This window comes from Cygnus atratus, chromosome 2, assembly GCF_013377495.2.
Source record: "Cygnus atratus isolate AKBS03 ecotype Queensland, Australia chromosome 2, CAtr_DNAZoo_HiC_assembly, whole genome shotgun sequence".
Taxonomy (NCBI): Eukaryota; Metazoa; Chordata; class Aves; order Anseriformes; family Anatidae; genus Cygnus; species Cygnus atratus.
Window position 1 is genome coordinate 26206008 of NC_066363.1, and position 25717 is coordinate 26231724.

The 25717-nt window shown below is 47.8% G+C and overlaps 2 protein-coding genes across 5 annotated transcripts in view; one reads left to right on the forward strand and one right to left on the reverse strand.

The window, feature by feature from the left end:
• The window catches only part of PPP1R9A (protein phosphatase 1 regulatory subunit 9A), a 182818-nt gene extending 176570 nt beyond the window's left edge, over positions 1 to 6248 (forward strand). For 2 of the 3 annotated variants that reach the window (XM_050708478.1, XM_035545441.2), the window contains 2 exons: positions 2074 to 2256; positions 3246 to 5993. In XM_050708478.1, coding sequence (XP_050564435.1) covers positions 2074 to 2256; positions 3246 to 3458 — 396 coding nt within the window. In that variant the 3' untranslated portion in view covers positions 3459 to 5993. Of the gene's footprint in view, positions 1 to 2073; positions 2257 to 3245 lie in introns of all 3 variants that reach the window. The other variant, XM_035545440.2, reaches the window with a different exon arrangement.
• A 4873-nt stretch (positions 6249 to 11121) lies between these two features.
• Positions 11122 to 25081, reverse strand: LOC118247450 (serum paraoxonase/arylesterase 2). Of its 2 annotated transcripts, XM_035545443.2 has the most exons (10): positions 24938 to 25081; positions 22192 to 22262; positions 17604 to 17659; positions 16624 to 16789; positions 15446 to 15572; positions 14467 to 14667; positions 13724 to 13805; positions 13066 to 13194; positions 12099 to 12260; positions 11122 to 11452 (listed from the first exon to the last, which is right to left on the reverse strand). In XM_035545443.2, the coding sequence occupies exons 1-9, from the start codon at positions 25009 to 25011 to the stop codon at positions 12102 to 12104; spliced, it is 1065 nt and encodes a 354-aa protein (XP_035401336.1). In that variant the 5' UTR covers positions 25012 to 25081; the 3' UTR covers positions 11122 to 11452; positions 12099 to 12101. The 2 variants fall into 2 exon arrangements, with proteins under 2 accessions (XP_035401336.1, XP_035401335.1); XM_035545442.2 differs by having other exon boundaries at positions 11122 to 12260.
• Positions 25082 to 25717: the final 636 nt, after the last annotated feature.

Genomic DNA, 25717 nt, shown 5'->3' on the forward strand with positions numbered 1-25717 from the left:
GGGCAACAATTTTTAAGAATCATAGGAGAGTGGTAGACAGGAATCTGTATATTCTTTGAATTACTGAAGACAGCAAAAAGATCATTAATGCTTTGTTTAGTATTGATACTATCTTGATAATACAATTCATTCTTTTATCATTTTTCCTTCGAGTTATATTATGTATTTGATTGTGATAATGCCCTGTTCCCAGTAGCGCTGAATTAAAAATTGGAGAATGCTTTCATTTGGCTTGTTCGATTTTCTACTTGGACACTTCTAAAATTCCAAGTCCGAACAGGTCTATAAAAACAAATGTGTTTTCTCCATCCTCTGCAGCGTCCCAAGCTGCAGCCTGTGAGTAAGGCAGCAAGGTCAGTGAGAGCTGCAGGGGAAACCTGTGCTAGCCACCCTGGCAGGGATTAGGCTGCCGTTGCTCTTGAACCCGCTGTAGGGCATTGCTGAGAGCACTCCTTCGCTCAGGCTTCTGGGGCAGATCTGACATAATTATTTGAAGGAGACAAAACAGCTAAAGGAGAGGGTAGGGAGGGAACCCTGGGCCTGTGGTTTGTTGTCCTCTCACTAAGGAGTTTTTGCTCTTGCAATCGGAGCCATCAGGCAAGGTCCCATTGATTCCAGTGTGTCAAGACCAGGAGCTCAAGGGGTTTCACGGGCACAATCTCAGGCTTAGCTGCCAAACCATGTGTGTGCTGAGCTTTCAACATAATCTCTCTGCTTCTGGAAATAATTTTGTTTTAAAGAAATCTCTTTGTTTTTTTGACTAGCCATATCTGTTTGCAAATCTTGGTGCTGCCCTTGCCCAAACTTTTACATGCTGTTACATGTTCTGTATTTTGTTTCTATAATGCTTTTCTTTCCCATTTCTTTGTTGCTCCCTCACTCAGAGCCTGGATATGATTGATGATGAGGTGAGATACCAGTGTGCTGTTGTGGTGAATTGTGTGACCATCGCGTGGCAATGTGTCGTCCCATTTGCAGATTTGCATTTCTTGTTTTACCGTGTCGTGTGGCAAAGCCCCTCGTTCGAGCACAACACGCAGTTGTCACTGCCTCTTCTCGCGTCGTCTTCAGTTCCTCTCTCCTCTCAAGGCCATGGCAAAGTGCAGTTTTTGTGTGTGTTGGAAGGGGGAGGAGGGTCTGTGTCAGAGCACATCTACCAGGCCAAGCATCAGCAGCACCGAGCTTCTGCTGGCTATGCAAGAAGGAAAAGCTAGAGCTTAAACCCTCGTTTTCCTGTCCTCGTGAAATGAGTGGCCAGAAGCTGAAAGAGCTCCAGCATCGTCTAACCCGGTGGAAAAGCTGTAGGAACAGGAGGCAGCTGCTGCAGCCCGGAGCAGCTGCTTTGCTGACCGGAGCTTGAACAGAGCAGCTTTTGTCTCAGGCCCCACCGTCATACCCTGGGTGGAAGAAAGTGGCGGAGGGGGGACATGGGGGGGCTAAAGCAGCTGAAGCCCCACCTGCCCCTCCTGGTGCCGCGTCTGTGCTCTCCTCTGCGGCACAGACAGGGCTGTGGGATTGCTGTGTGTTCCTTACCGCTCCTCTGTGTCATCCCATAGTCCTCCACGGGTAGCATCGGTCTCGCTGGCTGTTCGGTGTCACCGCTTTGAACTTTAGAACGGTTTTCTGAGTTGTTGTTTTTTTTTTTTTCTTCCCTGAATTTCCTGTTTCATAGCTTAAACACAACATAAAGATCGGTGAATGTGCCTAGGAAGTGGAATACAGAATTCACTGCATCTGGTAGAAACCTCGTAATTTGGGGAATAAAAGTCTTGAGATGGCGTAGCAGCGTACCTGTTTTAAATTGTGCCACCTGGCCATTTCAGTCCCTGCTTGTGTTAAAGGGAATGCCAGTTCCTTTTTCTTGTTCTATTTATAAATAAAAAACTTTTTAGGTACCATGCATCAATTCTGGTGTCTGGCTAGATACAGATGTAACACAGTGGCGTGAAATTGTTATTATAGCAGTATAAAGATAGCACAGGCACCTCTCTGATGCTGGCGGTTTGTACAGAAGAATGCTGTCTCTAGTCGGTGTTTCCCTCTTAATAATAACGCAGCATGTTTTTGTCACAGATCCTGGATGACGGACAGTCTCCAAAACACAGTCAGTGCCAGAACCGGGCTGTTCAGGAGTGGAGCGTGCAGCAGGTTTCCCACTGGTTAATGAGCCTCAACCTTGAACAGTATGTGTCTGAATTCAGTGCCCAAAACATTAACGGGGAGCATCTTCTTCAGCTGGATGGGAGTAAGCTCAAGGTAACTGCCTGACTGGACTTAAGGAGTAACTGTATTATTTATTGTCACTGGAGATAATCTTAAAGGAAGCAAGAATTCAGAGAAAAGGAAGAATCCAGAAAGCAGAGGACCCCTGTCTGTGGGGTGGTGATAGACTAGAATAATAAACAGGGAGTAGAAAGCCGCAGCAGCACTTGGAGAAATTCTCATGTGCACGTAGGTTCAGAAGCTCCAGAAACAGGGGGCATTTGCTGTGTGAAAACTCTGGGTGCATGCAGTGTACCCATATTTGCATGCACGACTATATAGTAGCATGCGTAAGTGGTATTTGCATGCATGTATTTCTCATCCAGCTTTCTTCTACAAAAAGGTGATTCAGAGAAGATTGTGAATAGAAATGCATGAGGAGTAGCAACTGTAAAATGGATTACTGTGATACTGGAGGCTGGGTACCAATTGTACTGTCTTAGAACTAAATACAGTTTTGATGTATAAAGTATGCATTGGTTCTTGTAGTGAAAATATGAGCTTGGTGTTGTCAAAAATGACTACAGGAAGGAGTTGTGGGAGGCTCAGCATATCTGAAAGTCAAAGGTTGGTGTTTCTGAAATTTCACTAACTAGGGTTTTTAGAAGACAGCAAGTGAGCTTCTCACTAAGACACAGCCGTGGGAATTGGGAAGTCTTGTTCTGTGTAGACTTCGATGACTTCAGGCAAATGCTTTAATATTTCTTTGTCTCGTTTGATCAAAGAAATGAATATAACAGAATTTTGGCTACAATGAGATCTAATTCTTTAATATTGTAGAAGTGGAAAGCATGGAAAGTAGTACAGGTGTAAAATGTTATTACTTTCACTTCAGTAATGTATCTGACTATATCTCAAATTTGCTTAATTGTGATATTCTTCTACCTGAGAAGAGTTGTTATCATTAGAATATGATAAATTTGATGAGAGATTAAACAATATGAAAATCTCTTTCTTTTTTAATTTTGTTTTCCCCATCTCAGGCTCTTGGTATGACATCTTCCCAGGACAGAGCAATCGTTAAAAAAAAGCTAAAGGAAATGAAAGCATCCCTGGAGAAGGCTCGCAAAGCTCAAGAGAAAATGGAAAAGCAAAGGGAAAAGCTTCGAAAGAAGGAGCAAGAGCAACTGCAGAGGAAATCGAAGAAAACAGACAAGTGTTCATCAGATGCAACAGAGGGCACTAATGAGCAGTGATGAGCAGAAGTGCTGCTGAGTTAGTGATGTGGAGGCACTTCGGGGGAAGAGAAACTCATATCCACTCTGTTGCCCCTTCAGCTTTCTTGCATTCATTACACGAGTGTGTACAGGGAAATGGGGCTATAAATAGAACGACTAGGGAACTTTATATTGTGTAGTTTTATTTTCCCGCATATCCAGTTCACGCTCGTTGTTGTTGCCATGTTAAACAGTCCCAGCCCCTCGGTTCGTTTTGTTGCTGTTGACAACTAACAGATTTCATATTTGTGTGGCGGTGTTTCCTTCCAAACTACTCTTTTCTATTGAGCTCTGTGTGTTTGGTCACTTCAATAACCAGCATGATGCTGAGGAGCATGGTCCACTGCTTCCCCTCTTCTGAACACGATGGCCAGTCAAAGCAATCAGTGAACGCTTATTCAGCTGGGTAAAAGGAGTCATTCTCTGCCTGACAGGAGCTGACCTAACTTTCTAACTGGAACTTCAGCTTCTCTGCCGGGTTTTGATACTCAGTTCCGTCTACTGGAGTAAGTTTCGTCTTGCATCAGTACCTTGAAGCGACACTGCTCTGGATACACAACTGTTCCGTGACTTCTTAATATACACTGGAGATAAAGACAGAAGAGTTGACATCCCCCCTGGGTAAAAGACAGGAGGTGAAACTCTTTCTCTTAACTGTACAATAGTTAATCGAGGAAGGAGGCAAAGCCTTAAATGATTATGTGGGTTTACACAGAAATCTGAGGATAACATTTATCCTTTAGGTATCTGAGCAAGGATGAATTTCTAACTAGAGCACAGCATATAGATCTGTATAAATTTCTTTGTGCTCCCAGTGTGTAGGCAACTTTCTTATAGCACACTCCGCTTTCTTTTTCATGTATTTTGAACAGGAAACTGGGCTTATTTTGTTTTGTTTTGTATTTTTTTCCAAGAAAAACACCACATCTTCAGACGCATTCTCCAATAAGTATTGGAAGTGTAAGTTTTGTGCTGTGCTGTTATGAAGCTGTCATTGGAAACATTATCAGAGTCTGCTAAAGACTTTCAGTTTTTACAGAAGTGCACTTTAAGAAGAGGAAGAAGAGGGATTCTGGCTAAAACTAAATTCTGTACATTGCTGTTAAGATCAATGCTGCCCTGGAGGTGAAGGTTACTAAATCCAAAGCTGCCATGTATTAACTATTTTGATTGATGTGTTTAAAGAATATCCCTAACAAAACATGAATTTTGAAGCGTAGGCTGCAGAATATTTGGATGGTTTAACAGTGGTCTTGTTACATATGTCAGAGGTTTCTATTATCCCAGTCTGTGAGTCCATTGGCGAAGCCTGCTGAGTAGTTTTGACTGTGACAGAAGCAGTGGATAATGTTACTGCCTCTTAAGAGCAGTATTAAAATATTCAGTATTTCTTGAAAGGAATGGAAAGACAACTGGCAAATATCTACAACAAGAAGCTGAAGGTGTTACATTACTGCTTTTAGTCAAAGCTAACTATGCAGCAGCATTTGTATTTGAAAAAATCACTTTCCTTTTGTGCATCCTGCGAGTTGCAGTCTCCATCTAGTTAATCATGGTAACACGTGAATTGTTTAAGACGTTGATGCACAGTTACAAATTTGAACATAACAATTGCCAGCCTAAAAAATGCCAACAGTGAACTCTTTGGAAGAAAATGTTTGTTTAGTTTGGCTTGGCTTCTCTTCTGCTCTGTACTTTATGGCATTCAGATCTGTGTCTGTCGAGTTCTCTGAAGCTCAGATTTGAAACAGTTGGGGTGCAATGTTTAGAGTTAAATGTCTTTGATCGTAATAATTTCTTTGATGTGTAAAATGCTCTGTCAGCTGACAGAGCCTAGTTCATTCAAAACTAATGCACAACAGATCTATTTAGTCTTAGCTTTATTTTTCCTTCCAAATCCAATTTCTACAACTTTATGATGTATGCTCTATTCAAATACAAAAATGAAACTACCGTAAGAGATACTTCATAATATTTCTAAAGGCTTGTGATATTTTTCTTGAGATAGACCACTGGCAAAAAAAATACACCTGCTAACAAGAATTCCGCATTGAAATGAATCTTTCTGCACTCTTCGTTGGAGAAAAAATATACAGATGTTTAACAGCCTCATAAAACTCGCATTCTGTTATTTTAGGAGGTTTTGAATTTACATTCAAGAGAAGTTACCTGGAAGAAACTGGAAATTTAATATTTTAAATACAACGTTGATAAAATGCATTCGATGATTTTAAATTATGTTTACATTATAATGTTTAAGTGGTTGTATGCAGTAATCTATGGTGGTGTTCCTGTTCTGTGTTCTCTGTTTTCCTAGGAACCTGAGCAGACTGCTCGGCATATACATGGAGTTTTCCTTCTTGCTGCTTAGAACAGTTTCTCATTAATTTCTTTGTAAATCAAGCTCTTATTCTGCAGAATAACTAATTCGACTTAAGTCCTTTAAGTATCCGGTGGGTTTTATTGCTTTGTGGTAATTTTACTTTGTTAGTCTCTGATTGAAAAAAAAAAAAAAAAAAACTAACTTAAAAAGCAGTAGCTTTAATTTAAAATAAAACCATAAAATGCATCTTGATCAACACATAAAAACCAAAAGAAACCAAGCAATGTCAAGAGTATGTTCCTCTTTCTGTGATAACAGAGATTTACGCGGTTCCTTTTACTAAGTATGGTAACATTTTGGGGACATGCAGAAATGTCACCAGATTACAGACATAAAGACTGGTGCAGTTTGAAACTTTTATTCCTGTTCTCTAGGATCTTTAAAGTTGCGTTGCATTTCCTCCCCTTGTGTTGTGTAATGACATACACGAAGCAGAAGATGAGGATGTCTCATCATTGTCAACTTAATTTCCTGTAAACCAGTGCTAAGTCAGCCTAATGGTTTGTGTGTGGGGATATTAAGAAGAGACAAATGCTCCACGCTAAATGACTGGAAAGAGTTTTTCTCTGGGTTCACCTGCAGATGTAACTGTAGCCTACTTTCGCCCGTTTATTTCTGGAGTTAAAGCTGTTCTGGACGGGCTGACTTCAGAGTGCTGTGCAGGCGGCTCGCGTTAGCCGTGTCCCTGTGTCAGCTGCCCAGCGGGGCAACGCAGCTGCCTGGAGAAGTCGGCTTCTGCACAGTGGGGCCACTGTGAGCGCTGGCTGTGCTTACGGTGCTGCACCTTGCCAGTCTGTGGACATGCATGTACTGAGCCTGGCAGGGAGCAGGCACAGCCCGCAGTGCAGAAGGGAGTTAGCTGGGCGTGGAGCTTTGGAAAGGAGAAATAGGAGATGCGACAAGGCAGGGCGCCTTATTCCTGAAGTCCCGCGCTGAGGCTGAGGAGAGCACGGTGGCTCTTTGCTGTATCCAGATCTCCCGGACATACTGGTGTGACTTGCTTCCATCTAGTTTTTCCTACGTGGGGTGCCTGCAGCCATCTGATGTGAGTTAAAACTCCCAATTAGGTGTCCGTTTGCCTGGGCAGATCAGGACCAGGAGGCAGGAGGTGAGGAAGGAGCCCAGGCTGTTCCATTTGCATTTCCCCCATCTGAGCAGGACCGGTGGTGCTTGCTGTGAGCAGAGCCTGTTGTAGATCACAGGCTAAAATCTCATAGTGGAACAAAACCAGCACTAAAAAGCTGAGTTTTAGAATTACTGAGCAGCTTGCCTCTGAGGCTTGCCAGTCCTCCATTCTCATTGACATTCAGAGGTGCTTGACACCCAGCACCGGGATACTTCAGCTGCATCACTTCCATCAGAGCCTCCTGGCCTCCTGAGCTGCTCCCCCTCCACCTTCTGGCTCACGTGCCGGCAAGCAAGAAGTGGGCGATGTTGCGTAGCGATTTTGGAGAGTTAATTCTGTTCCATGCAAAGCCAGGGAAAGAAATGCCACTTGTTACTAGTGCAGAAGCCAGTTGTACAGTAGGAAGGTGAAGGATCCTTACTTAGTTGTGCATGGCCAAGAAGTGCCGTGTATAGCCAAGAAGCGGCACTGTAGGCACCAGCTCAACATGGAAAACCAAAAGGGTTTGCACGTAGATGTAGCTCCTTAAAGACCCTGCAGTGCAGCCCGTACTGTTTATCAGTACTGAAATTTAAGGGAAGCTTGCAGGAATGAAGTCATGTGTTAATTGTTTAGCCGTGTGTTTACAAAGGAAAAGCAAAACCGGATCTGGCTCTTTTTAGGTGTGGCCACTTCCCCTGCGGTATCATCAAACCCAGTGGCAGAGGGGCTGGACCCTTTCAGTTGTATTTCCCTGATCCCACGCTCTCCCTCACTTTAAAACCTCAGGAAACTGTGTCATGGGCCAAAACACTGAAAATAAATAAATAAACGTTTGAAAGAAGCAGGCACATGCTTAATTAACTTGTGAGTCCTTAGCAGTTGAGTTGGGCAAAGTGCACAGAGGAGCTGAACGGTTCAGGTTCAGTTTCGTTTTGGTAGTGGCTGAAAATAAGGAAATGAATTGGTCTTTCTAGAAATGAAACATTCGGGTTGTTTGTGGCTTGATTTCTCCTGAAATAGGTGCACGTGGCTTTGTGTGTGTAGGCGCACAGGTCCGGCCATCGCTACCCATGCAGCCCCTTCACCACCAGCTGGGAGCTGCGGGGCTGGAGGGGATGCGGAGGAGTGAAGCCTTCGCCCTGAGCTTCCCTTGTGTTTTTTGTAGGGTCTCCAGTATTTAGCAGATGGCGAGATTATGGAGTTCTGTTAAAACCATCCCCATGGCGCTCCTCTGGAGGTCTTCCTGTTTGTTGGCCTTGGGGTGGTTTTGTGGTGAGGGGGAGCTTGGCGAGACTGATGTGTCCGTGTTACTATTCTGGGAACAAAAACCCATCTTCGTATTTTCTAAACCTGACTTTGGTTTCTGTTGGCGCGCTTTCAGCAGCTCGTTTCTGAGCGGGGCTGTGCGTGACACCCAACGTGACGTACCCAGGCATCGCAGTTGACGGCGGGATTGCAGAGTCCCTTTCGTTAACCTCCTCCGCGTGTCTTACTGTAGCTTCTCCACCTGTAGGACTGTGATTTTTCGAAGCTGTGACACCATCACCGTGACACTGAGCCCTCCAATCCCTCATTATAAAGCGCGCTTCCTGTTGCAAGGGGCGGTGGGACCGGTGCTTCTGCCGCAGGCGTTAAGCAATGGTTTGACAGAGGTGGGTCTAAAATGCACTGTGCTCACTGTAAAAATTGGCTTCTTACGTTGTTTCTTTTTCTACGGTCGAAGAGGTGGTTGCGCTTCAGATTTTTTCCTTTTTCTGTTGTTTTTTTAAAGAGGTTAAATGTATATGAAGTGCATGTTGATCCTGAACTTTCCGTTTGTACATCTTGGTGTCTAATCATCTGCATGAAAGACGCAGTAGTGCCATGTCTGAGCTTGTTCCCTTGTGCTTGGTTAATAAGAACTTCTATAGATTGTTGAGTTTTCCCCGAAACAATTTTCTTTAATATTTAGTTATTTGGAGACATCAAAACAAAACATCATGGTGGCCCTTTGTTTTCTTACAGTTTAAATACAAACAGCAAAGCCTTGTGGTTTGAAGTTAATTTGTTAGTGTAAATAAATTTCTTGCCAATGAGTATTATTGTTGTTAGACAACGAATGCAATAAAATGAGAAATCCTGAATCTTTATTAGAATTTGTTCCGAGTCCTCACTTTCCTGCCCAGTTGTTGGTTGTTTCGGAAGACACAATAAATGGTAAGCACGGGAGGGCAGCTGCTGCTGCACGTGCCGGGTTCGCAGCGGGGGAGCCTTGCCCCACTTGCTCCTTCCTCCTTTCTGGTCGCTGCCGAAGATTGCTGTAATCCCAGCTCCTGGCCAGAGGGCTGTGATTCGCAGGCATCAGGTTGGATCATGTACAGTTTGTAATTATGTTAAATGAGGTTAAAAAAAATACGGTAAGGAAAGATAATGGCGTTTTTAATCTGAATATGCAGATGAAATGTACATCCAGTCTTGCCGCAGGTTGATGTACGAATAGGCCGCCTTCACACTGATGCTGGCCGATGTTTGTCTTTAAAACTGCGTTAGTTTTGGTTTATTGAACATGTTACTCTCAAGTGTAGGTTAGCGGTAATGGATGTTCTACATAGTCAAAGTACAGTTCACCTGCTGGACATGGTATCAAGTCTGTATTTTTATTTATTCTGTTTTAGTAACGCATTAAATTAGGAGGGCACTGACTGTCCGATTTGTCTAGTGACTACAGCCCCTAGGATTTACAGCTGGCCGAATCTAGGCCAAGTACTCGGCCCTTAATCTGGATGGGAAGCCTCCTAACCCAGCCTGGGTTTCCCCGTGGCTGAATCACAAACGTTTCCTTCTGCTGATACGGCCACCACCTGCAGGAAGATAAAAGCATGCCTAACCCATAAAACCAGATGAACTTAGTTAAAATAGGTACATTACAGCATTGAGGCTCTAAGTCCAAAACTTGCGTGTAAAATGTGTCTGCTCAGCAGCATCCTGAGCCTGCAGCCATCACGCCTGTGTCCTCGTAGTTGGTACAGGTTGTCACCGATACCTGCAGGCTGGCTTCTGAAATGCCTGGGTTAGGGTTAGGGGTAGGGCTGTTAGTTTTAGGGTTAGGCTTAGGGTTATGGTTAGGGTTAGCATAAATGTAGTCCCAAAACAGTGACTAGTCGGTGTTTCAGCTCTTACCACCGCTTCGAACTTGAGAACAAATAGTGACACAAACAAAGTAATCATTTTACAAAGCTAGCTCAAGATGTTGATGGCTAATCACTAGTGAGTTAATAGCCCAGCCTCTCTTTCTTGTGAGCCCTTCCTTCAGATCAGTCCTGCTGCTTTGCTCCGGGAACACCGTGTGTTCCTCAGCGCTGGAAGTGGCCGCAGGTCCCTGCAGGAAAGCACGCCGCTTCCCAGGGAAATTGAAAATATCCTGTGGGGAGAGAAATGGCTAAGGAAGGAGCAGCAAAGGCAGAGCTGCGGTAAATGACATTGCTGAGCACGTGGTGCTGTTGGCTGGTGCTAAAGCCGAGTCCTGCAAAGAATGAGACAAAGTCGTCCTCATCTGGGGCCAGTTCTGTGCAGTGGAGGGGCACTTGATCAGCCTTCTGCACGCTGTGGCGAGCAAACAACTTGAAGCCCTGCAGCTGGACCAGTCCCCGGTTACCGAAGCCTCCAGAGGCAGACGGCAGCCCCTGGGCAGCGCTCAGCTCCCCGGGTTAGGGCTGGACGTTGCTGGAGAGGAGCTGCGGGCACAGTCTGTGCGCCGAGCGACTCACGCAGCGCTGTGCCCGAGAGGGGAGGGCGTCCTGCTGCGTCCCGACAGCCCGAAGCGCCCGTCCCCACCCCTAGCCACCACCAGGCCCCTGCAGCACCCGCTGGGCAGGGCTGCTGCAGGTGGGACGCTGCGGGTGGGACGCAGAGCGCCTCGTAGGCACAGCTCCCTGCGCCGGCAGTGCCGGGCAGCAGAGGGGCAAGCCCAGCAGTTGCAAATAGGTGTCCTTCACAAGGCAGCAGCAGCGATCGGAGGTGGGACAAGGAGCTGCAGGAGCTGCTCGGTGTGCGAGGCCAGCCGCGCTAAGGCAAGCAGGGCTCGCTCAGGGGCAGGCAGGCAAGCAGTGGTTCAGATGGTGGCTTCGCCAGGACCGGCGTCCCGCAGTGCGCGCTGCAAAGCACGGAACTGGTTTCCAGCTGCAGAGGACGCTTAATTCTGTTTATTGAAAACGACGACCAACCACCACCACCCTCAAAACATCAGTGGATGGAAACCCAGCTAGGTCCTTTAGCAGGGCAGAGTACAATGCTGCTGGTAAGTGCCGATGGGTGACTGTGGAGCGGGTGCCCAGCCGTGCTGAAATCAGCTCCGCACCGCCTGGAGCTCGGCACAGGACAGGCACAACCCACGCCTGGTGGCAGTCACTGTGGCAAAGCGCCCGCGAAGGCTCCCTGTGCTGTGACAGACAATGACAGCCAATGTGCTTTTCACTGGAGGTCTTTGGGACTTGTTTCCTGCTCCTTAAGAAAAAAACAGTCTTCTTTAAGCTCCCTCTGGAAGGCTCAGTAAGAAACCACTCCAGAGCGATGCCCCCTCTTTTCTCAGCAGGAGTAAGACTCATGAAAGTGAAGTAATGTTAGGAAATGGTTTAAAAGGGGAAGAGGGAAGAAGTGAGCCTAAAATATCATTTATTCTCCTTCCACTGATTTCTGAAGTGTTAGGGAAAGCCCGGATCAGGAAGGCTTAGAAAAAGAACCCCTAGCACAGTCCCTAGGAAAGGCCAGGGTCAGTGACAAGAAAGCACACCAGACTGGTCATTAGTAATTCTCATTAACAACACCGATTTTCTCAGACAAAACCCAGAAATCCAGTCGCAACAGACAATTCGAAGTCTGATGGTTTCAGTCATTTGTCATCTGAATTTGACCTTCTGCTTTACCCTTTGTTACTGTTATGAGGTACTCCACTCTAAATAGAAGCTGGTTTCTCACCTTCAGTTCCATCTCCTTTACTGCTATGTAAAACGCTCCTTCCGGAGAGGAAGGCTACAATGCATTTCCATGGCTCTGGTTAACGTTTATTGGAACAGTCTCATCCTTAGGAAATCTAGCACAAACTAGGTGAGTTCACAAGGAACTAAATCCTTCGCCCTGTGACAGCTCTTACCCGCTATAGCTCACAGTACAGGGCTCTGTGGAAGACGGTGCCGATGAGCAGCTTTCCATCGTGGACGGATGCCACCGAGCTGCCCTGCAGCACGGAGCCATCGTCGGCGTACACGCGCGTCACCGCCGGCTCCTCCGAGAGGATGTTCTGGATGCGCAGGACCTGCCGGAGGAGGGGGACACGTCTACTGAGAGTGCTGCGGGTGGAAATCCCCCCCGAGGGCAGAGGGAACATCCGGACATTAACTTAAATAAATTAGCTGGATCAGCTGCTGCGTACGGCAGCAGTTTCACCCTGTGACAGGGCCACGGGTTCTTTTTCCAGAGTAAACAACTGCCCTCTATCCTAAATCTACTGCTACTGAACGGGATAATTTTGACAAGTGTCTTATGGGGAGCATCAGACAGCTCTAAAGCCAAACGTCCGGCCAGCAGCACCTGCAAGCCCCGCCGCTAGCGCTCCGCTGGCAGGGCCTCGCTGGTTGCAGAGGGAAGAAGGACTGCAGTGGGAAGAAGGACTGCTGCAGTGTCACCTGCTGATGAGCAGCACTTGCACAGACAAATCATTCCAGAGAGAACGCTTCTGGCCCTGCTTTGCGCTCAGTCAGTGCTTTCCTTTGGCAAAGAGGTGCTGGCTCAGTAATTAACACAGTTCATCAAAACCTGATCGCGCCACCACAGCTGCACAGAAAGCAGCCTAAGGAGTCCAGACTGACTGAACTGCTAAGTGGAAATTATTCTGTTGTCTCAAAAGGGTCTGAATCGGTGTTTGTAAACTGAGGGAGTGCTGCTCAGGTTTCCCATGTGAGAGCAGAAGCTCTCAGCTGGGAGCCAGCGTGGTCTTTCTTTGCCTTCACAGAGGCCGGCCAGGCAGTGTTTCTATGTTAAGTTAAACCAGGATGATATGGACATTGCCACTTTCTGGCACAGACATAGCCCAGAGACCAACGACATCTCCCAAAAGGCACCTCAGAGGCAGGAAGATTTTCTGGATCATTGTAGAAGAGCTTCATCCCATTGGGATGACATCCTGTCCAGATGTCCCCAGTGTCAGGGTCGACAGACAAGTTATCGACGAGAGTGTCCAGCTGCAGGGTCTATCCAACACAGAGAGAAAACGAGAGAGACGCTAAATCTATCAGAAGTTCTGGATGCAAAGTATAAGCCTGTCTTATTTTCAGTCATTATCAACAGGCTTATCCATGACTCTCATTGCACACAACCTAGGCTGATTTCTTTTCATTCTCTCCTCCCCTAGGGCCGTCTCCCCCCACCCAGTGTGCTTTATCCCCTCCTCCGAGCTGGGAGCCCGCTTGCTGCTCTGAGCTTTCCCCTTCAGCTGCCTTCAAGACATTCTGGTGTTGGTTTTATTTGTGCTTGGTGGATTCACCCACGCTGCCCGAGGCAGCTTTCCACCATGGCTCTAGCAGCACTCCAGGATCCCTCTCTGCTGCTGGTGGGACCTGCTGGTGAAGACCTGCAGCTCTGCAGCGGGGCACCAACCCGCGGCAGGAGCTGTTCCAGATCAGAACTTCACACGTGAGCAGGTTGAGAGGTGAAGCCTCATGGGGACTAATCTGTCTGAAACCTGCACGTAGCTCTTTTTTGGGAACAGCAGCACCTTACCTTCACATGGGTTAAATTCCAGTTAGCATGCTTTTCCATAACATGGACTTTATGATCTAATATATCTGCAACATAGATGTACCTTCAAAAGAAAGCACCTCTTAGCAATGTGCATGAGTAAGCAGACCCCCAAAAACAGTCACTTCCTCACGTGTAAACCCAGCTCCTCCTGCAGGGAATGCCAGCTCACAGTCCTCGCATAGTAATAGAAATTTCAAGCAGGCCAGAGTGCACTGAACCAAAGCCAGCCTGCTGAGACACTAACGTAGCTTCACGCTGTGCCAATTCTTCCATTATGACGCTGAAGCAGGCCTGGGTTTGTCATATCCCCAGATCTATTTTTTTATTATTATTTTTTTAATTTAAGGCCACCCGTCTAAGCCACACGACTGGCTAACCCAGGGTACAAACTTCAGGACTGCAGAGCATTCCTCGCTTTCAGAAATTCTGCCCCATTGATCCTTGCAAGCAATATGCACAAACTTCTGTATCGGCCGGTTAAAATGGAACGGCTTTTGCTCCAATTGTAGACAAACCACCACGCAGAGCAGGAAACACTGCGTGCAGTTAAAGACATTTGACTTCTGTTCTACAAACCCTTTGCATCGCTTATCTTTTACAGGTAGCACCTTGCCTTGTATGAGCCAGTTTAGCCACTGACCACGGAGGTCCTGTGTGCCCCGAGTAGGATTTCAGCATTCTTGTGTCTGATTGAACAAAATCTGAGGCAAGGAGAAACTTACTTTTTATCAGGTGAAATGTTAATTCCATTGGCTGAATAAAACCCAGCTGCTACTTCTTTAACTTCTTTTGGACTGTAGTAAACAACATTTGACCAGGTTAAACCCAAGAACATCTCCAAGAACATCAAGATGAAGTCGGAGAAGTAGTGATCGTTGGTAGCATAGAAGCTGTCTGGCCCCACAGCCACTATATCATTCACACTGAAAAAAAAAAAGAGAGAGAAAATGAGAAAATGAGAAAATGAGAAAATGAGAGGGAAAGGGAAAGGGAAAGGGAAAGGGAAAGGGAAAGGGAAAGGGAAAGGGAAAGGGAAAGGGAAAGGGAAAGGGAAAGGGAAAGGGAAAGGGAAAGGGAAAGGGAAAGGGAAAATGTCCAGAACTATGCAGTGCTGAAACCTGACCAGGATGGTAGGACATAAACTGGAGATCTGGCTACCTGTCTACAAGCCCAAAGCGTTTTTTCTCTCTTTTGATTACATTCAGCTGGAAACCAGAAAAAAACAGTAGGAGTTGTGACAACTTTATCTTTCAGGCTACCTTTATCTTACAGTCATTTTGCATTAGTGCAGACCAAGAAAATTCTGTATGCAAAAAGAAATGAAAAAAGAAATAGCTAAAAGTATGCTTATTTTTACAACACCGCAAATTCAGAATAATAGAGTATCTGAAGATTCCTATCTGCAATCAGCTGAGACTGGGTTACATGAGAGAGGAAGTGAGTGCCAAACCAAGCTAATTCACTGGCATCAGTCGCAGTGGAGCTTACGAGTGATTTAGTGGTACAACTATTAAAAATGTCATTATAGAAGAGACTGGAGGAACACGGTTTTTAATGGTAAGGATAACAAGTAATCAATAAGAGGAACCAGAAAGCTGATTAAAGAGAAAATATTTCGTATTAATAATACTCTAAAACCAAAATCATCCTACATTGGATTTTACTGTTCTTCTGGGGGAAGACTGTATTTGGCTCCAGTACCTTGTCAGAAGGTCATGTCGAATGGCTTTCAGATGTACAAGAGAATTGTCATCTTCTACAAATTTAAACACTTCTACTGTGCTCTTCTGGTGTGGGTGATTCACAACAAAGAGGTACACGGTGTCGTCTTAAAAGAAGGAAATGGAAAAAGGATGAATTTCACTAGATCTCTGCAACACCAGTATGGAACACTTTGGGTTTGGTTTTGGTGCATTTCCCCCCGGCTCTTCAGAAGCAGAATGACGGGTAACAAAGCAATACAGGATGCCACTGCAACTGGATCCAGATCTCCAGCTACCCTTTGACTGGGCTCACCCTATGGAGCACTGCCATATAAACTAGATTTTTCCTATTTTTACCAAGGGAGAAATTAAGTAAGGGCACCATCTCTGTGCCCAGGCCACTGGGTTTTGCAATCTGATGCCCCACAGTGACTGCTTATATGAAATAGCCACAGCTTGCTGGGAAGGAGGGCTGGAACCCTAGCAAATTTGGGCGCTTTGGTTTATCCACCTCACCTGAGAAAGCTGCCCTCAAGCCTTGTCTTGTACTCCCTGTAAAGCTGCAGTCCCTCTGCAGGTGAGACCCTAAATTATCTGCCAACCAATTTCTCCAGTAGCGCTTCACGTAAAGGGTACCTGCCTTTGTATGCAGGTGAAGCTGCAGGAACGAGTCTCTTTCTCTTAGCATTTGCAGGACTTCTAATCGCCTTGCTAAAAGCCTCAGTGAAAGGACAGGGGAAAAAGAGAGGACGGAGAGCATAAGGGATCTTCTAGTGGTGGCCATGGCCTGTCACTGGAGAGCACTCGCTGCCTCTTGTCTGGTCACTGCTAGTCAGTGAAGCATGTGTCGCCTGAAAGCCCTTGAACCCGAGGGTGAGACAGATGTAAACTGGCAAAATAAACCTCGTGTGGCTTACAACTCTTGAAACATCTCTCGTGTTTTCTTCCCTTTCAATATACAGGGCAGCTTTCTGTCTCAGACAGGCTGAGACCGCATGCAAAGGCAGTTTGCAGCCGACCTCTAGAAAAGAACCCCAAAAGACCAAATGCCTGAAAACCTTTTTGTTCCCCACCAAGTGCACGCAGGCTATTGGGACTACAATGCAAGACCCCAAAGGGATTCCGTTGCTCTTTAGGCTGAGATTTAATACCATCTCACGTCAAAGCTCTCTTTACCTTTGTCTATGTAAGTACTGATCCCATGAGGGTTAAAGGATGCCAGGTCAAACCCACGGCTGATTCTCAGTTCAACTGCTCTGGGCTTGTCTTCATTCAAATCCATCAAAAATATTTCACCTGGTTTGTCTGGTGCGAAGCTCTTTAATCCTGGGTATTTCAAACCCTGTAAAATCAAAATATAAGAAATCGTTTTTGGATGACAAGTACGAGGAGCACCGCAAGGCTGAAAACACTGGAGCGTTGCTTGGGCTTGCAAGCGTGCATCAGCCTTGCCTTCTGCTCTAACCCACCGTGCCGCAATGCAGGGAGAGGGACAGGCTCTGCTCCCCCCGTGCACCCTGAAGTCACAGGGCCGAGGGAGCCACGCTGCTGGGGACAGGGCACCAGCATCTACCCTGTGGTGGCACGAAAGCCACAGTGAGTGGCAGTTCTGTGGCAGCTCACAATTTCTGCCATGAATTTTGCAATGATACTGTTCTCTGCGTGTCCCCAGAGCACGTAAATCCAAAAAAAAAAAAAAAAAAAACAGCTTTTGTTTTAGAAAATAATCCCTGGGCCTCCTGATTCTGAAGAAAAGCTTCAGAAACTATAGCCTAGAGGCTAAAAGAAACAATCAGGAACAACAAAACCAGCACACAAAATCTGTGTTTCGAGTGGGTTTTTTTAAGATGATAGGGAGCTGACACACCTTTTCAGCAAGGGAGAGGCTGACATTTCAACATTTCAAGCAAGCAGCATGAAAGAAATTCAGGGTTACACAAGTGCAGTGGGATACACGCATGAGAGCCGCCACCAGCACTTCTGTGTTGAGAAATGCACTTGCTCAAGCAGAAGGAAACGTTGGGGAAGCCGACTCAAGACCGGGCAGTTCCCAAGGAGCCAGCCAGGGGAGGCAGAAAAGGAGCCCGTGCTGCGGGTTTCACCTCTTCCCTCTGCAGACAAGGACGCAGGCGCAGAGAGGGTACGCGGGCACTTACGGAGCTGATGAAAGCCAGTCCGTTAGGAAGGATGTCGATGTCTTCCGAGCCCCTTTCTGCAAGAAAGAGAAAACAACTTAACAATTCTCCGCTGAAAAAAAAAACAAAAAAAAACAAAAAAAAACCCAACTCCCATTTAGCACAATCCCAGCTCACACGAATGCCACTTTCTGGTGCAGCTGCACAACAGATAAAGCTCAGCGGAAAAATTCAGCAGGGTATTAAAAGCAAGAGCAGCACTCCTGGTCCGGCGACAGCCCTGGGGTCACCACCTCTCCCCAGAGGCTTTGGGGTGCCCCCAGTGCCGCAGCCCCCGGGCAATGTGGGATGTTCAGCTCTGCAGCAAGCGCTTGGTGCAGGTTGCAGATGAAGGGGCTGCCGGGCAGGGCTGCGGGAATCACTCGGCCCCCGTGCTCACACCAGGCAACCCAGGGAATTCTGCACGCCGATTCTTGTGGCTGGGCTGGGACACTTTGTTGAGACGAATAGCCAAATATTTAGTTAAAGCTCTCGACTGGCAGAGAACCCGCTCTATCTTTAACAGCTAAGGACTTGAATAGGCAGACCGCATTTTTAACTGTGGGTAATCACTTCCAGTATCGCCAGTTCCTGCAGCCCCTGCAATATTTTTCCCTGCTACGAAAAAAAAGAAAATAAAAGCCCTTCAGTAAGAGCACTAAAGCAATTTCAGGCTTTGATCAAGTGCTCTCCACAGAGCTTTAGTCCGATTCAGGAGCACGTTTGCCATCCCATCCTCTCAGTGCTCCCGGCAAATCAGCAGCACAAGCAGAGCTCCCGACGAGCTGTGCTCCAGGGGCCAGCCGCACCCCGTGGGTCACACCATCACATCCTCCCCTGCCCCACATTATCACGACACACCGGGGCCATCCCAGCCTCATGACTTCCCAAGCCACGTCCTGCAGTCCTGCAGGGGCTGCCTGCAGCGGAGCGAGACACGGAGGGCTGGTGACACGGACTTTGGAGCTCTGTTGCTCCAGGGAGCAAAGAGCTTGGCTGCGCGCGAGTCCTCATTGTCCCAGCAGCAATCCGGCCAGGCTGTAATTTACCCAGGGAGGAACTGGGTCCCCGAGCTCACCCGTCCAGGCAAGTGCCAGAAGCACCCTGGGGAGACAGTGTCGCGACTTCCCCTGGAGGGACAAGGGATGGGGACAGCCTCACGACCCCCCGCGCCCCCCACTGCACTGACAAGCTGAAGATCGCTGCCTTCTTAAGAGCCAAAGGTCCCGAGCCATGCTGTGTGGGGAGCCAGCCCATCTCCCCACCTCCCGGCTGGTCCTGGATTTCGACTGGGCTGGGAGGCAGCGGGCACAGAGATGTTTAGAGCCTGCATTTCCCAACCAAAATCTGAATGTTCAGCTCTACTGACGTGCTGGTTTAAGCAACGAGCTCCTTTTCTTCGCCCCAGCTCTTGGGCTCCACAAGCCTGGACCCGTTTATAAAACGGGGCTGGTGGCAATCCCCCACTTGCGGGGATTGCTGCAGAGATAACATGGATAAATGTCAAGAGGCTCGTGGTGACATGAGCTAGACAGACAGCGTTTGCTGGCAGACCACGCTGGTGAGCGAGCAAATAGCGTGAGGTGTAATTTATTTCCTCTGAACGAGACGCTGCCAAGCACGGAGACAAGAGAGCTCACTGGCAGTGGGTGGTTAAAAAGCGCAAATTTGGGCCGGGAGAGGAGCGAAGCGAGAGCACTGCCCTGCTGCTTAGGAATTGCAGAAGCACTCACTGCCGCCTAGAAACTGCGGAGCAAAGCAAATTCTGGGCACTCCTGGGCTCCTGGCGCCTGTGGCAGAGGGCGAGCACGGCTGGAAAAGCAGGAAAAAGCTCGCTCAGCAGCACCCTGCAGGAGCTGGAGAGGGAGACAGAGCTGCGGGGACCCCGGGGGGATGTGATGGGAGGGTCTGCCCTCACTGGCACCTGTGGAAGAAGGGAGAGGAACTGACCTGTTAGGTGTCAAAAACAGCTGAAGTTTGGGCAACACAGTGCCCAGCTGTGCCACGCCGAGGGCTTGTCCACCAGAATATCGGAATAGGTAGGGCTGGGTTTTTTTTTAAATCAAGATACCAAGGAAAGTTGCTGTCTATCCTAGAAGCAAGATTTATTCTGTTCTTTATTTTATCGTAGTACGCGGTGTTCTGCTGATGCATCTAGCAAAAAAAAGATGAGTTTGGTGTCCCAAAGGAAGCAGATAGCATGCCCGTATCCCAGGCGTCATTCCAAAATGCAAGTTTCTCCAGCAGTTTATGCGGTCACTTCTTGAACTTCAGGAATTACTTCGGGGCAAACGGTTAGCTTATTATAAACCAGCAACGTGATTAGACACCCAGAAAATTCAGAAGACAGTGTTTATTCAACAAATCTATCCCTTTCTGCCTATTTGTGAATGAGCTTTAGGATGAGCCACATTTTTTTTTTGTTTCTTTGCTCAATGTTTGCATCTTTGCTTATATTGCACAATATTTGAAAAGCAGAACAGATCAAAGTCTGTAGAAAGAGAGAGAAAGCAGGATGAAGTTGCGCAGAAATAAAAGGGTCCACTAGAGAATTTTTCCAGTTACTCCAGGTTTGCTTCCTTTACTACTGACACGTCGCTTTCCAAGTAATTGCAATAGACTGCACCAGATGCCTGTGCTTCCACGTACACGGCGGATAGTCGAAGGTTGTTTTGCCCAGAGCTGAGCCAGCCCATTACCCATGTCCCACTTAAGAGGCTACGAGGGCTATTTTAAAGATTAAAATAAAGACAGACTGTTTAGCCAAGTGTATCATAGGATCTTAAAGGACAAAGGCCCAGGAGGACCGAGACGCACAGGTACAAAGACATCTCAAACAAAGCCACCCACGTGAGCAAACGTCCAGATCTGGGGAAAAGCCCTGGTTTGAGCAGCGCTACCTATGCAGCACCTTGATGCTAGGGCTCCTCGGTCTCCCCGAGTAATTTAGCCCTCCCGGTCACATGAAACGAATCTCAGAAGACATTTGCATGGACATGCAAACTTTTAAATCTGCAGCAACCCCTTTGTTGTTTCCGTCTCCACCACATCGGACCTGCTGAGCGAGCTTCGTCTTTTGATTTTTCTGAAGAGCAGCAAACGACAGAGCGGAGCCAAGGCGAGGCGCGCGGCTCCGTGTGAAGGGCCGGTGTTTTAGGAGCCCGTGGAGAAGCAGAAATGAAGCCCTGTAAATTGGTCTGCTGCAGCCTCCAAGGAGAGTTGGGTTCTCAGAATTCACCTAATCCCCATGTAAATGTCAGGCACCAAAAATGAGATATTGTTTGGAAATTAAACAAAACTACGGCTGTGATTTCCAGCTCTCTCCCCTTCCTCAACTGAGCAAGCATTTTGCAAAGGTCTTGTACAATAGAGATAGTGATGTGCTTAAAATAATTGCTCAGAAGTGATGTACATACAAATCATCATCAAACAAGCACTATCCTGAGTCTTCTTTGAGTAAGTTACAGCTCAATCTTGAAGACCTGGAAAGTTTTTTTTCCATTGCAGTTTCTAATGACTTCTTCTGCACATAACCCCAGGCGAAGGAACTCTGTACACGCTCATTCACTGCAGTAACGTGACTTTACAAAGATGTTCCTGACGTGAGGAAGAGGCAAGACTGACGAAATCAACACAGTGACTCAGCAAGCTGAAAGGTGAGGCTCTTAAGTCTCGTCCAAAGACTTTATCACCCATGCAAAATCCATGCAAATTTCAACAGAACGTAAGACATTTCTGAAAATACTACGGAAGGGGGAAAAAGAAGCCATTAAGGCTCTATCAAGTTTAAAAAGTAGAATTTGGGGGAAAGGGAGATGGACGGCATGTTTAAAGCTATCAGTTTTATACTGGGGTTATACGAACGGGAGAAGGAAAAAAAAGTTAGAAACATTCCCATGTGTTAAACACATGACCTGAAGTACAAAGTCAACATTCCAGCTGCTCTGTTGAACCTCTTCACAAACCAGACTAAGATGACAAATATGACCCCTTGGTCTTTGAAACCACACAGCTACTTTGTGCGGCTGCGCTGAACTCCGTCTGCCGTTTGCACTGTCCTATCCTAAACGTCCCCAAAATGAGGAGCTGAGCCAGGGGCCCCTGGCTGGCACGGAGCAGGCGGGCAGCTCCTTCACCGCATGCCTGGGGAGTTGTCTGAAGGCTTCCACCCCCGCAGCGTGGCCTGTCTTAGAGCTGTCACCAGCTGACAGCCACCTGAAGGCACCTGCCCCACCAGCCAGCACACCCTCATCTGAATGCCAAATAAACTCAGTGACTTAGCAAAGGAGCTGCGTTTGCAAGGTACTTGTTATCTAAAAAATAAAATTAAAAAAAAAAAAAAAAGGAACAGAAGCTTTAAATGCCGATGACAAAAAGCAGGATGCCAAACAAACTAGTTTTTCGGTATAATTTTCTCCCTGTGGCTTCTCCCTACCCTGAAAGCCCAAGCAGCAAAGTGTGTCTGAAAGTCAAATGCGCTTTCAGGATCAGGCTGAGAAGCTGCCTTCAACAACCTGTTTCAGAATAAGACCAGACAAAAGCAGTGGACTCGGCGGTTTTGAATACATACCAATCCCTTTTATGAGCTGGCAATTCGGGAGGGTTACAGGGTCGATTTCCCGTGCAGCATTGAGTCTGTTCCTGCAAGGGAAAAGAGCAGGTTGACAGCACACAGCCACTTCTAAAAAAAGTAACACTCCTTGTGTGTCTTTAGTTTATTGCCTGCCATATCTCAGCGATGAATCAGATGCAAATTACTGAATAAGCAAAACCCAGACCTGACAACAACAATTGCTCCAAACCACCACAGTGGTTACAGACTTCCAGAGATTAAATGATTCTCCTAAACTGAGTATCTCCAGGAGCTTGACCCACTTCAGGAGTTTCACGAGCTTTCATGAGCTTGTGCCACCCACCACAGCTAAAATGACAAAATAATTCAAGGGTCGGCCACGCTTTCTTCAGGTTTCAGCCACCTAAGCCTAGCAGCAGCCTGCAGTCAGGACCAGCGTTTCCGATGAGGAGAGGGCAACCTTCTACCCCAACCTCCGGCTACGTCTGGTGGCCAGGCCACCAGCAGCTACTCGCTCCATTTCTTATTCTACATCCAAAAGCAGCAACAGTGTTGTTGCAAGGCAGGCTTGCTCATGTCCTAACAAGTGGGACTTGGAAGTAGGACTTTCAGGATTAATTTCCCTGTCCCCTCATCTTAAAAAGCTTTTAGACTAACATCTAATAATGCATCCTTCTTTGCACGCGTGCTGTGCGGTCCTGTTGAGGACGTACTTGCTCCAAGCACAGGACACTCTGAATGCAAAGATCCCACAGCAAAATCTAGCCACGCTTGCCCCCGGTGTCCCCTGCAGAGCCGTGCCCTGGCTTGGGCCGATCACACCCAGCATTTGCACTGCTGCTTGCCTGGGACTTCTCCCTTTCCCGTTTGCAAGAGTTTTCCCCAAGCGGTCTGCGAGCCCCGCAGCGCCAAAAGCACAGCAGGAACCCAGCCAGCAGCCAGGCAGAGATGATGATATCCCGACGGCATTCCCAGGGAAACACTTTGTGAACTGGAATGAGAGTAATTCAAAAGGACACTGGTCACAAGCCTGCAGCACATACAGAGGCTTTTTCAAACTGTGTCAGTTTATCTAGCTCCGGCAGCCTTGGCTACTAAGCCAGATGGCCTAGATAGCTAGCTGGCCTTCCAAAAACACATCGGACGTGCAGACTGGGGGGGGGGATGCAGCTTCAAGAAAAGCAGGAGTTCTGCCAGCTGGTGCCACCCCAGTGCTTGGCACCTCTCCCCACCCGCTTCCTTGTTCCAGTTTCAGTCCTCCACCTCCTGTCCCGCTTTGTGAGACGCACGCAGCAGGCATTCCCCCTCCTTGAGCAGCGGCCTCTTACATATTCAAAGACCTCTCTCTCTTTCACTTCTCTTCTCTACACTAAGCAGTCCCAAAACTTTCCTTTTCCTGACAGGACTGAAAATCACCTCCAATTGTTGGTTTTGCTCCCAGTTCTCTTCAAACCGCCAGCATCTTTCTGGAAGCACGCTGCTGTTTTGAGCAGTACGCAAGCTGAGGGCTGTATCAGTACAGAGCGTTATGAAATGATAACTTTGTGTACATATATGAACAACAGATACTGGTCATATAGATATTGTTCATATATATACAATCCATATATGCCCGTATATACATACACATAGGAACATTGTGTTCATGTATATATGAACAACGTCATATATGTATCTTCTTCTGAGGAAACCAGCAATACGGTATAATTCACACTCGGATTTTATAGATTTGATAAGGGCTTTCTTCAGGGAAGAATTAGCAACTCCAAATTGTCAATAGGAGAATCTGTGTCACTTCAGTCAGTAACACACACGAATTTCTTTTCCACTGAGCAAGTCTTACTCAAGACCATTTTGCAGCTATCAGCAACATAACAGATGCATAAACAACCCCGATTTAAGAAGAATTAGGTCTGTAGGGCTTGTAACAGTTCTTCAAGCCTTATCTTTTGAGCATTTCAGGGATTTTTGTGTCATACTATGTAGACACAATATACCCAACTCTCACGAAGAGCAAAAGGGCTTTGCTGGATTCCTGCCTTCTGGGTGGGGGTGGGTAGCAGGGAGGCCAGGAGAATTCGGGACTCCAACAGCTCTCCTCTTGAGGCTGTGCCTCCACGATTGCAGGGCACGCCGTTATCAGAAGCCGCACGCTGCCCAGCTCCCTGCCTGCCCTACGGCTGCTGCTCTGCCGCAGCCTGCTGAAAACACCACTTGCAGGAAAACCCACAGAGTGCCACAGACGCTGGGGGACCCTGCTTTTAACAGGACACCTGGCTTTACCAGATTCCCGGTATTGCGTTTGCTCTTGGGACTGGGAGAGGGGCATCCCCACGGTCACTGCATGGTGCCAGCAGTCGCGGACTTAGCGCAAGGTGCACACACACCTGTGCCTGGGGGGGTCCTGGCTGCAGGGACTGCGCACCTCCTTCTGCAACTAGCTGCAATTACCGCAGGCGTATGGCTCAGAGAGCTGGAGGGCATAGCAGCATAGATACAATGGGTCGGAAGGGACCTCCAAGATCATCCAACTCCAACCTCAGGACCACAGAGGTCCGCAGAGGTCAGAGGAGACCTCACCCACACAGGGGCTGTGTCAACCAGAGGAAAATAACCCAAGAGCTCCCTTCAGCCCCGCTCCCGGTGCCACCGGCGGCCGCAGCAGCCGTGCCCCCGCTGAGGGGCCGTGCCCGGCGGCCCGCAGCTCCCCAGGCCGCACCCCCCCCCCCCGCCCGGCCCTCACCGAAAGGCCAGCAGCCGCTCCGCCGCCAGGGCTGCCGCCATCCCGACGAGAGCCACCGCCAGCAGCTTCCCCATGGCCGCTCCCCGAGCCGCGAGCCCCGAGCCCCGAGCCCCGAGCCCCAGCCGGCTCCCGCCCCGCTCCGCTCCGCCCCGGGCCGGGCCGGGCCGGGCCTGGCCGCCCCGCTCCGCCCCGGGCCGCCCTTCGGAGCACGGCCCTGCCCCGGGCCCCGGGGTGGTGCTGGTGGGGTGCCTCTGCCATCGGTCCTCACGGGGGTCCGTGAGCACCCACGTCCCGTTTTCCCCCCCTAAAGTGACCCCACGTCACACTTTCCCCCAAAGGGTGACCCCACGTCCCACTTTCCCCCCAAAAGTGAACCCACGTCCCACTTTCCCCCCAAAAGTGACCCCACGTCACACTCTCCCCCAAAGGGTGATGCTCGCCCTACTCCCACCAGCAGCTTTCTCCCCTTGCTCTCTTGCAGGGTCCCCACGCAGCAGGCTGCTCTTGCAGCGTTTTGGGGGCGCGTGCCTTGCAGGGCTGCTGCCCTCCCTCAGCAGCTCTTTCCCTTTTCCTTTACCCTTTGCCTTCTCTATGGTCACGTGTAACTTTTGAAAATATAAACATATATGTTCAAAAATATAAAAATGTAAGATCACAAAACATATTGTGACCGATTTGGAACATATTGTTCAATAGTGTAAAAAGGCTTACAGAAGAACGCTTCCATATTTCAGCCTGCTGCAGCATCACTTTGTTGGCATGTTATTTTTCATTTATTTA